Raw genomic sequence first — 12,533 nt, 5'->3', positions numbered from 1 at the left:
TTTTTAATTGTTTTTAATGGTTTTCTAACTGTTTTTAATGTTTCATGTTTCATGTAAAGCCCTTTGAATTGCCTTGTTGCTGAAATGTGCTATACAAATAAAGCTGCCTTGCCTTGCCTTCAACCCTCAAATCACTACACAAGCTCAGAGATTGCAAATACTCCATCTTTTTAGTTCTAAAATAAATGAATAAGCAAGTCCTTTGAAATTCCCAATTCCAGAATACTGGGGAGAGAAAACAATTGATAATTCTGAAATTGTACTTTTTAGAAAGTGTTATCAAATAGTGTTTATGGCCTTATATATATTGTTTGAAGAAAGAGGTTTCCAAAGGAGTAGCCTATCCACTGAGATAATAATTTAGGAGAGTTTGGAATTGAGTGATTTGAGTCTGCTGATGTATTTTCCATTGTCCCCAGAAGATAAAATCCGTATGTGATACTCAAATTACACTACACTTCTCCAAAGTAGCTGTTGTATGTGTCTCTTGAATTTATGCAAAAAAAAAATTATTTCCTTTTATCCTATCATACAGAGGGGCAAACATCAAAAACATTCAGAATGGGTAGACATCATGTAGATAACACACATACCTCATTATGATATCAAAATTCCTGTTCCTATTTCCTTAGTTTACATGCAGAAAGAAATGATCACGGAAAGGTATTAATCTTTTAAATCTGTTTTCCGTTTCCTGCAAGCCTCTGAATGGAGAGAATATCATCTGCCCACATTAAAGTGGACATTGAGTTCTTTTTGGATGGTAACTTTCACAAGGGAAAGTCCATGATGAGGGTGATATTAAATAAGTCAGAATAAATTATTCTGATCATTGTTGACATCATTCATCCTTTGCCCTCAACCTTTATGAATAACTGGACATTTTTATATTAGGATTTGTAAGTTAATAATAAAAAACTAAATACAATTACAGAAAATGTTAAATTAAAAAAGGGCAAAATGAGATACAAGCTATTCCAAGAAATAAATATATGTTTTGTCCAATCAAGCTCAACTGTGTATTTTCAATCTTTCAAGTGTAAATACATATTTCTGTTAAAATAAAAATAATAATTTAAAACAAAACAAATGCAAGACCTTTAATATAGTTATACATAGTGTTGTCATTTAGACAGAGTGCACTGTGTCAACACTTACAACAGTTTCTGGAAATCCTTCACCCTGGAAGGAGTTTTCTAAAGGATCCGAAAAGGCTACGTTTTGTAAAATACCCGTAGACGAGGCCTATGCTAAATTTCATAAATTCATTCATTCATTTAATAAAGGCTCAACAGAAAATGGTGAAAAATGTCGATCAGTGTTTTCCAAAACCCAATATGACGTCCTCAAATGTCTTGTTTTCACAACTCAAAGATATTCAGTTTACCGTCACAGAATGAAGAAACTAGAAAATATTCACATTTAAGAATCTGGAATCAGAGAAGTTTTTTTTTGTAAAAAAAAAAAAAAAAAAAAGACTCAACCCGATTATCAAAATGGCTGCTGATTAATTTATTAGTTGACAATCTTTGCAGCTCTAGTAATTAAATACATTATCAGCAGTGTTCAGCAGATGAGAAATGTAGTCCTTAGCTAGACCACTTCTCTGAAACCACTTTTTAAGACGCTGCTACCTATTCGGGAGACTGGGAGACCACACAAGAATAGGACTTTAACATATTAAAAATGAGAAAATCTAATAATAATGGCCTAATTTCCCCTATCCCTGATTATATACATAACTGATACATTACCTTAAAGTGAGAAAGATACTGATCTTGAACACAGTCAAACACATACACACCAAAGACCCTTGCACATTTTATGAATCAGTGTTTTAAAACTGCACAAATTTCAATTACACTCTCAACATCACATTTCATTTTTTTTATCATGCTTTCGTTATAAATGCTTTACCTTGCAATCAAGGAAAGAAGAAAAGTTGAATTTGTAATACCTAATGGAAATACAGCATTTTGTGTGTAACAATAAAACATCTGACTGTCTTTGGACCTGTTCTTTCTTAACAATCATCAGATGGGAGCTTCGGACAGCGGTGATAATATTATGACTGTAATATTTCCTTTGCACCAGCAGCGGTGACAGTGTGTTACAGTATGTTTAAAACATTTAGAGTACTCCGTTTGGATAATGCATCAGTCAATACGGTGAATGCTTAATGTTGAGGCAAAAGTAAAGGCACTCTGGCCTTCATGACAAAAACATAAGCGCTAAAACAACAAAATAGATCCAAGTAGCAATTAACACATAACACACATGGTGTTATCACATGGTATTGTGGGTAGTGGAGTCCACAAAACAACAAATGGTAATATTTTCATTAAATCTCAACTTTCTAACCTACATATTTACTTTTCTGGTCAACCGGCAGAATCATGAAAGGAAAATTTTTTTGTTTAAAATAAAAACTAAATAATGATCCAAAATTCAGTCCAGACATGTTTGGTGAAGTTGGGCAAGGTGGAGGGTGGGGGCGTGGCCTTGACCAACTGCCACTTTGCTCGTTTGCAAGCCATGATGTCTCTCTCTCTCTCTCATGGTTGGGCCAAATTCTCTGGGCGGGCAAAGCAGAGAAAGGGGAGGTAACCTTGCTCCTTATGACCTCATAAGGAGAAGATTCCAGTTCGGCCCATCTGAGTTTTCATTTTCTCAAAGGCAGAGCAGGATACCCAGGGCTCGGTTTATACCTATCACCATTTCTAGCCACTGGGGGACCATAGGCAGGCTGGGGGAACGCATATTAATGTTAAAAAAACTCAAAGTGAAATGTTCATGCCATGGGACCTTTAAAGGGGACAGGAATACATACAGGGAATGCATATGGAGAGTAGACGTCCTATTGTAACTCTAATTGTAACACTCCCGGTCATAATTATGGTGGTCTGTAAATGAAGCTTCATGATTTAGACTGTAGTAGATTATATGCACTGCATTAAAATGGATGTGGGTTGTGATGAGCCACTCCTCCACTTTACCTCCAGAGGGAATAAGTGAAAGTATGTGAGGGAACACTGGAGAGAAACAAGTGGAGAAGGGAAAATTGTCGTGAAATAAGGCCACACAGGACGACGACTCATAAAGGGGAACAACATAATATCAGATAACTACATATTCATAATAAAAACAAAGGATGAGAGGAACTGCGAGTCTCCTCTATTAGTACAAGGGTTACACTGATATACAGTATACTGGTTTAACAACATATTCATCCACCGCCAACGTGATGAATGTGATGCAGTTTGGTAAACTACATATTTAATGTTTCATTTATCATAAATACACTGGATGTCTGTTGGAAGTGCTTCACCTGAACTAAGTGACTTTTTTTTTTTAAGCTTGTATAAATGTATAAAAGCTATGTATAAATAATAAAATTACAGAACCTGCTCAGGATGTCATTGTTTTCAGATTTTGAAATTTAAAAGCAATTCATCAAAGCAACATTGCAGAACTATTTACCTTAAAATAACAGCTTAAAAAAAATAATTTTTATGCTACACTGACTTAGGGAGAATGTTGCAAGCTTTACGGCACTACCATCGATTTTGGCAAAACTGGATCATATTTTACAGATAAAATGTTTTCGGGTTTTTCCGTCTGATGTCCTCCGGCTGCTCTGCCTCGACTCTGTTGCTTGTTGCTAAATTGGGCTGCTAACTGTAGCTGCCGTCACCTAATTATGTTTGCTCGGTTAGCCGTGCTGCCAGGACTGGAATGCTGGCGGGCAACAGAACCGAGCTGGCCATCTTGCTGTTGGACTAGTAGGTAATATTAGTAAAGTTGTCGACTTGCTAGTTTTTGATCATGGGCTGGCTGTGAGTCGGAGGTAGTGGGTCGGCACTATCAAAGTGTCCCTGAGCAAGACACTGAATTCCAAGTTGTTTCCCGGATGCTGATGATGTATAGCTGTCCACTGCTCCTAATACTTAGGATGGGTTCAATGCCCTAATTGAATTTCACTACACTGTGCAGTCAAATTGTATGTGATGAATAAGATTAAAGTTTCTTGTCTAAGTTATGTAATCATAACAATAGCACATGTACAGCTGACCATATTATGACAGCAGTGTAAAAGTGAATTAAACTCTGAAACTGTAGGGGCGAAAAATCGCAAAAAAATAAACAATGTTACGCAGTGTTGCTTTAAATACCAGTATCAGACTTTAAAACGTATACCGTACAAGTAAATACTCATTTAAACCCCTTAACAAACAGATCTGACAGTGCTTAATGGATGTAAACTCTCGTCAACCACCGGCTGTTCTCAGTTTGCTGCTCATACCAGTTTAGTATTGCAGAAGTTGAAATAAAAAGTTCATTTGACAGGCTTGGCATGGACCATTACTGATAGTAAATAAAAAAAAAAACTTAACAAACCACACGAGAGAAATGAGAAATATCACTCTGGTGTGACACGATGAGAAAAGAAGAACAATGTACTCCCTTTTTCATATTTTAGAGTATTGGATGTTTGTAAACTCATTGTGCGTTTATGTGGGGAACTACTGAGGTTACTAAATACAACGATCCCACACTTTTTTGTAACGTTCTTTAAGTTTGTCTCGTTTGTCCCCCTTTCATTGTGTCTTTGTTCGGTCTTCCTTTTCAGAGACCCGTCAACCTTCGTCTGAATGACTGATGGGCGTACCTACGGCTGCAGTTCACTGAGAACTGTTCAGCATCGGCGAAGGTTTCTGTTGCAGAGAAGATCATAAGCAGGGTGTGAATAGGCAGAGCTCCATATCACTGTAAACTGTCATTATCAGCAGTGGCTGGGGACTGATGTTGGGCTGCTTCATGTTCCTGGTGAACCTCTCTGACGGCCAGGATGCGCGTGAGCATGCTTTGTAGAGTGGCGCCCTCTAACGGTTGAAAGGTGTACCAGTGGGAACTGTTGAGGTCAGAAATGGAAAAGAAATTTGCACATTGTTGTCCACAAACAGCAGAGAAAGTAACATTAATTAAACATTAATTTTAATAGGGTGAATATACAACATGGCAGTGTAATAAAAGACACTTTTTGTCACTGGGTTTCTGTAATGTTGGAGGACGGAGTCTGACCTTTGAGGGTGCACAAACTGTTCAGGCTGCAGAAAAAACAGGTCAGACCTACTCTTGACTGACTCAGGGCTGTTAGAGAAGAAGAGGACAGAGAAGACAAAACGTTTGTTCAGTTTTATTAGTTCTTTCATATAGGGGCCTATAAATGTGTGTGTATGTGTATGTGTGTGTGTGTGTCTCACCATCTGGAGAGGTAGAACTCATAGAGTCTGACGGGACAGTGTAGAGGATTGGCGACATTTTCACACATCTCTAGGTCTCCCTCTTCCTCTCCCTGCCTTTTTCTGTATCGCTCTAAAAACAAAAAATAAGTACCACAACTCAGTTATTTGTTGTTTACTCAGTTATCCGTAACATTCACCGTCTATTTCCAAACACATTATGCTTTTAGGGACAATTTCTGAATCTGGTTTTGATGTCTAGAAATAGGATGAAGCTGATGTATGACCCTTGTGTTGTCCAAGGGTTAAATTTGACCCGTTTTCAAAGTTTTTATATCAGAAATATAGGTTTCTGTGAACAAAAATGTCCAAAAATAACATGGATGCATGGATGTATGTTGTAACGAAACCCATACAACGATCTTTGCACGTAAAATTAAAATTTTGGGTGTTTTATTCAATTTTATAAACATGTTTAAATGGTTTTAAAACAGTATTGTGACTAAACTTTGACATAAACCAGACTGTGATTCACTCAACATCCTTTGATCTTAACTATTAGTAAAACATAATTAATAATTTATGCTTTTTTAACTCAAAAATTTGGTATAATGTCATATCAATTAGGTTTATTGACCATTAATTTAAAAATAAAACGTTGAAAAAAGTGACAAAAACGTTTTAAAAAGTGTCAAAAGCATAAAAAAAACTGCAGGATAAAGCACAAAAAATTCAATTTCACTTCTGACCTGGATGGACAACAAGTTCATGGTCGACGGAAGACAACACAAGGGATAAAAACATCCTGATACCAGATGAAGCCTGATACCAATAGTTTTGGATTTGAAGTTACTGATACCAGATATTTTGTACTAAATATGGTGAGTTTGAAAAATGTAAGCTACTGCTCAAAAGCACAGCTGCATGGACAAACTACTATCATTCCGACTTCAATTTAAAAAGACATACATGTATTATTTAACAACACCCACCTGTGTGGGGTGTGGCAGCGCTGCTTCTCTGGTATCGGAGGTAGTGGACTTTGCCGGCTCGGTTGCAGGGTCTGGAGCGTCGAGTGAAGTTGGTGAAGGAGAGGCTTTGATGCTGCGCCAGCGTGTTGAAGCGGAAGTTCTTTGTGCAGAAGAAGAGCAGTGTGTTGAGCAACACTATGGGGGAGTAGGCGCCCAGCTGCTTACACTCCCACAGGTAGGACTCCACAATACGGGAGGAAACAGTAACACCTTGAGGAGGAAAGTGGAGGCAGGGAAAGAGCTGAGTGAATCGGAGGCTCAAAGTGCCCACGGGTGTTTACTGGCCACCTGTTTAGGGTGCTTCCATGCCTTTCGCTTAACTGCATGCTGTGATAGGTGCTAAACAGCTAAATCCACTGTGTTCACCAGCTGGCTGCACCTTGCTGTTTGGTGCTAGGCAGGTAATGTGCAGTGGGTTTCTCAGAGCTTCCTGTTGCTGCTTCTATAAACAATGCTGATGAGAGCAGTGAGCCTGAACCAAAACGGTAAAGTTGTGGGCCATAAAACCAAAACAATGAGTTGAAATGCATTAGAACGCTCTGTAGAGCTGAGAGGAACCGCAGAGTTGGGTGATTACATTATATGTAGTATTGTGACACATTGTTAATATCAAAATATTGATTAGTGCAGCTCTAAAGTTGTAGGTAATCTGAATCTATTCCTGGAATGGCAGACTCCCATCACTACCAACCAAAAACGTCTATATAGAAAGATAATGGTAAATACATTGACTATCTATTGCAAAAAACAAAACAAAAAAAAACAGTATCAAATTAGGGTGTGATTTCATGAAAATCGGAAGGATTAGGACTTCATGTCAGCAATCATACCATTAGGTAGTAATTTAGGTTTCCAGAGGTGCAGCATCCCACTGATCTTGGTAGCAAACTGACTGTACAGCGGGTCATTAAAGATGTTTTCTATGCGGCCCTCCATGAACAGATACTGTCCAAAGAGAGAGAGACAGGAAAGAAGGAATCAATAAGAAACACACTATTAGAATCAACATGGGAAGCTGTGACACAACATGAGTGCGTTACCTGCTGTATCCCCAGACAGAGGTAGAAGATGCTGTCTGGGCTGTAGGTCTCTCCATTGGGCCGTCTCACTTCTCTGATGAAGCAAGACAGAGCATAGCTGAGCTCAGCAGAGTCACACTGAAGGATGTCTTCTTTAATATCCACTGGATTGGCTACAGGGGAAGAGAACATGAAACTCAACGGGCATAGAATGAAATAAAAAAGGGATGTAAACAGAACCAATCGATGGCTCAGAGGAAGAGATATTCTAACTTAAAACTTAAATATATAAAGAGAAGTGAGGCTTACATTCTCTCTGGTGCTTGTTTCGTTGTTGGACCCAGCTCTTCCAGGCTTTAACTCCATACAGGTGGTCCAGTTTAGAGGCGGCTGGAGTCACCACTGCACTGCGGTTCGATGCAACAGTTCGCCTTCGACCCTGGATGGATGGAAATGCAATGAATACTGGGTCATGTGGGATAGCTGTTGACACAACTAAAAGGTTGACTGTGAGCAGAAAATGCACTTTTAGGCTAATACTGGGCGTATTTGAAAACTTTCTGGTTCTATAAATACATGTTATAATCAAGAATGTCATAACAAATCAAAGGACAGGGAGGGACTCTTTGTTAAAAATGTTTCCTACAGCTAGAGAGCTAAAACCTAAAGTCAGTAAGCTTTTCAATCCGAGGCTGATAAAATGGATAAAAGAAAGACTGCTGAGCTATCGTACTCGTTTCCGGCTGGTGAAACCTTCTCTGGGCCTCTTCACTCCTCGCTGTGGAGCAGCTAATGTCTGATCCAACGATTCTGTTAGAAACACAAAAGTTGTAGGGACTACATGTTATCCAGTTTTTTTCCCCCAACAGATTCATTTGGGTGTTCACTTTAAGTTACAGGATGTCTCACCGGACGGGATGTCAGTCTCCAAGTCCATCATTGGAGAGGACGGGGGTTGATGCTCAGCACTGGTGGTAGGTGGATCGCTTGTTGCCGTGGTCCCCTCTGGCTGGGTACTAAGTTGGGGATCAGTTGACTCTGGGCTCCTCTCTGGCTGGGTATTAAGTTGGGGATCAGTCGACTCTGGGCTCCTCTCTGGCTGGGTTTTAAGTTGGGGATCAGTTGACTCTGGGCTCCTCTCTGGCTGGGTATTAAGTTGGGGATCAGTTGACTCTGGGCTCCTCTCTGGCTGCGTATTAAGTTGGGGATCAGTCGACTCTGGGCTCCTCTCTGGCTGGGTATTAAGTAGGGGAACAGTCGACTCTGGGCTCCTCTCTGGCTGGGTATTAAGTAGGAGAACAGTCGACTCTGGGCTCCTCTCTGAACTCACAGTAAGTGGCAGGTCGGCTTGTACTGCTTTTTCTGTCTCCTGATCTTCACGGGTTATGGGAGTGACAACCTCTGTATTCATATTTCCACTGTAAGATCTGCTTTGGTCTGTAGCAGACACAAAAATAAACATAGGTGAGGTGAAATTGGGGTAATTAAGCTTTTGATATTTCATTGATTAATGTAGCAGACATACTGTATCTCAAGCCTTAAATGACTCAAACATATAAAAATCAGGACAAAAGCTGCCCTTACCTGCACTGTAAACAGGCCTATCTTTCGGTTTTTCTTCCTCCACAGCCAAAGGCTCTGACTGGACCGCTGCATCTTTCATGTCCTTTTTCTGTGGTGGTACTACCATAGGTACTGGAACCTGTAACAAACAGCAGAAACAAGTAAACAATTAATTTGCTGCAGCAAATAGCCAATACAAAGTACATTAATCATTCTGAACTCATAGAATTACTAATGTAATGGAACGTACGGGCACAGGCATAGCCATTGGAACAGGTGTGTGCTGGGAGTACATGTTCATAGGCACTGGAATGAAGACCGGTACTGGGACCGGCACAATCAACACCTTCACCTTCTCCTCTCCTGAAGGGGAGCTAACTGAAAACAGAGATGGAGCTGGGGGAGGGAGGGAGGGAGAAGTAAATGAGAGGAGAGAGAACGAGAGATGGGCAAAATATTGAAATGGGTTAAATATTAATGAAATAGATACAGTAAGACAATCAAGCACTTTTCATTTTTTAATTGAAAATATTTAGTTGCAAACAAATTTGCCAAAAGGAGAAAAAGAAACAAAATACAGAACTGACAAATAAACATCCTACAGTCTCACAAAAAATGGTAAAAGAGGAAAATTTATAAGTGACATGTCAGTACATGTGTATTTTTTTTCTTGCTGCTGAAAGGTCCTAACAAAACACATTTTGAAAAGATATACAGTACACCATATATGTATCATTGTCATCATGGCCATGCTATGTAAGTCACTTTGTTATGTTAAAGGAACACGCCGACTTATTGGGAATTTAGCTTATTCACCGTAACCCCCAGAGTTAGACAAGTCGATACATACCCTTCTCATCTCTGTGCGTGCTGTAAGGCTGTCTGACAGCTCCAGCGGCATCAGGCCAGCACAGAACATGCAGGTGAATGGTTCCAGTAATCCTACTGCTCCGAATAAGTGACAAAATAACGCCAACATGTTCCTATTTACATGTTGTGATTTATAAGTCTGGCGTGTACAAAAACCACGTAACATGAGACACAGCCGTCTTCTAACTGTAAACAAACCGGGAACTATATTCTCAGGCGGAAGAATATAGTACTTGGGCGGAGTGATATGCTCGCAGCAAGCCTCTCTGTGTTAGAATTTTGGCTGTGTCTCATGTTACATTGTTTTTTGTACACGCTGTGACTATACAAATCACAACATGTAAATAGGAACATGTTGGCGTTATTTTGTCACTTTTGTCACAATTCGGAGCAGTAGGCTAGTTGGAACCAGTTACCTGCAGGATCTGTGCTGGGCTAAGCTAATGCTGGAGCCGTCAGACAGCATAACAGCACGCACGGAGATGAGAAGGGTATGTATCGACTTGTCTAACTCTGGGGGTTACGGTGAATAAGCTAAATTCCCAATAAGTCGGCGTGTTCCTTTAATCTGTAATTCTCAAAATGAACAAAAATATTTAGACCCTTCAGCTCTCATAATAAATGGGTGTGGCTAAAAGGATACACATAGAACCTTTGTGTTGTAGCAACTGATTACAATTTAAAGATTTTTTTACCAAACAGCTGTAGCACTTCATTAAGTGAATCTATGTAAATGTATGTGCATTCAGAGGCATCAACAGGTTCACTTTTGAAGGCATCTTTTGTTTATGGGAACACATGACCTTAGACCTGAAAAGTAAAACTATGATTACATCATGAAGATCTGTTGACATATGTACAGATTCCAGGGATTTCTTTACTCCCCCAAAGCAGGCAGCAGAGCTTTATGTCAAGAAAAACATTTACTTATTTAACAAAAAAAAAAAAAAAAAAAAAAAAACTATTCTGACATTCATTTAACCAACATTAGCCCTGACAATGTTACATCGGACACCTGCGGAAGAATTTCCCCTTCACTTTTACATCTTTGCTTGTATTTGTATCTATAATTATTTGTTTACGTATTGCATTGTATTCATTTCAGTTATGCATCTGTAAAAACTAAGCTTGGCTGGTTTCCTTGTTGGTCTGCAGCTTCAAACTGCTGTTTGGAAGTTGCTCGGTTACTGAATTTAACTTAACTTTGGTCTTGTGGAGTTAATGTCTTGGATACAGTCTGATTATCATAGAGGCAGCTTTTGCAGCTTACTACAGTAAACATCTTAAAAATGATCGCAGCATTTTGTTACTCAAGAATAAATGGTTTCAAAGGTGACTTAGTAATAGCTACTCGATAGTTTGGTTTTGACTGATGTGTCTAAGATTCAAACGGGTGGGTCATTATGAACTTCGATTTTACCTGCCCAAAAACCCAAGAAATATAACACACAAACAAAATTGTATTCACAAATTAAATTTATTCACATTGGGTTTGCATTTAACAAAACCATTATTTTTAGGTGTTGACAATATTCTTTTAAAACAAAAAGCTGTAATGCAACATGATTTCACAATCTCATGTTGGTCAGTGTTATAAGTAACAACAAACAAATAAAAACATGCAGTGAACAGTGGAGAAAACGTTACAAAAACTTACAACAGACAGTAGGTTGCAAAAGAAGTAAACAGCAACGCATTTATGAGTGATGTAATACAGCCCTGGAAACAATTTAAATGTCAACCAAGCTCAGCCAGCACACGGATGAACTGAAGTCAACCTTGGTTCACATGACCGCATCAGTAGTGAGGTACAGCAAGGAATGGTACTTTTAAAACATACATCACACATTCACAATAATACCTAAAATGCAGCATAACCGTACAAACAAGATAACTGAACATCCAAATGAAAGGTTTTTTTCCCTCAGACACTCCTTCAAGTGATTGCTGATTTTAGTTGAGAGGTGCATCTATAGTAACAGGTCGGGCACCAGGCTGAAACTTTCATTTATAAACGTTTATCGAGAATGGTACACTTTATCTCCTAGTTTGGTCAACTCACCCTCTGGTCAATTTAGCAGTGAGAGTAAACCCATACTAAATGACCTTCACCTAAGATACACATTGGGTCTGACTGCCCTTCTGAGGGAAAATCGTTCATTTCTACAACAACTGTGCTGTCATTTCCTATGGCATTGCCTTCAAGTCCATCTCCTTTAAAACACTGCATAAAAGACAAACAGCAGAATTTCAGATGGATTATTACAAATATTTAATGAGATAACTTAATTTAGTGTGGTGCCCTATTTGGACAGAAGTTACATAGTTTATCTACACTGCAGCGAAAATCCCATAAAACCTGAGAAACGAAAAAGTATTTTGTTCAAAGTAGTAGCATATTTTGCAGCACAGTAGCTTGAATCCAGCTCATTTGAGTTCCATGACATTTTGAGTTTCGCATCAATGGGTTTGCCCGTTATATATTGCATACGTTTAGGAGCCAATTTCAAAAACTTATGAGAAATTGGTTTGACCTAAACAATGTGGTATTCCCCCCCCCCCCTTCATAAGAAGCCTGTACAGTGCAATACATGTTTCCAGGGGCTGCATCTGGGTAGGCAGGCAGGCAGGCACAAGTGTCCTTAATAAATGTAAGGATCAGGTTGCATACTGTAGCACAGGTGTCATCACTGCTAGTCAAACAGTGAATGACGTTTCAGCTGCCTGTAATGTAAAGTGGCATCCCATAATGGGATGTGGTGGTAAAAACATACCTGTGTGTGTCTAAGAACCCACAGTCCGTTAAC

The 12,533-nt window shown here is 39.1% G+C and overlaps 1 protein-coding gene across 5 annotated transcripts in view; it reads right to left on the bottom strand.

Moving 5' to 3' along the window:
* Positions 1 to 4,424: 4,424 nt before the first annotated feature.
* Positions 4,425 to 12,533, bottom strand: part of LOC114546600 (zinc finger MYM-type protein 4-like) — a 28,718-nt gene continuing 20,609 nt past the window's right edge. For all 5 annotated transcript variants that reach the window (XM_028565498.1, XM_028565501.1, XM_028565499.1 and 2 more), the window contains 11 exons: positions 9,107 to 9,252; positions 8,878 to 8,995; positions 8,203 to 8,730; positions 8,027 to 8,103; positions 7,603 to 7,732; positions 7,315 to 7,466; positions 7,105 to 7,219; positions 6,236 to 6,484; positions 5,265 to 5,376; positions 5,083 to 5,151; positions 4,425 to 4,912 (listed from right to left, as the gene is read on the bottom strand). In XM_028565498.1, coding sequence (XP_028421299.1) covers positions 4,765 to 4,912; positions 5,083 to 5,151; positions 5,265 to 5,376; positions 6,236 to 6,484; positions 7,105 to 7,219; positions 7,315 to 7,466; positions 7,603 to 7,732; positions 8,027 to 8,103; positions 8,203 to 8,730; positions 8,878 to 8,995; positions 9,107 to 9,252 — 1,844 coding nt within the window. In that variant the 3' untranslated portion in view covers positions 4,425 to 4,764. The remainder of the gene's footprint in view (positions 4,913 to 5,082; positions 5,152 to 5,264; positions 5,377 to 6,235; positions 6,485 to 7,104; positions 7,220 to 7,314; positions 7,467 to 7,602; positions 7,733 to 8,026; positions 8,104 to 8,202; positions 8,731 to 8,877; positions 8,996 to 9,106; positions 9,253 to 12,533) is intronic.

Source organism: Perca flavescens, chromosome 20 (assembly GCF_004354835.1).
Source record: "Perca flavescens isolate YP-PL-M2 chromosome 20, PFLA_1.0, whole genome shotgun sequence".
Classification (NCBI taxonomy): Eukaryota; Metazoa; Chordata; class Actinopteri; order Perciformes; family Percidae; genus Perca; species Perca flavescens.
This window is presented reverse-complemented; position numbering and strand designations above follow the sequence as displayed.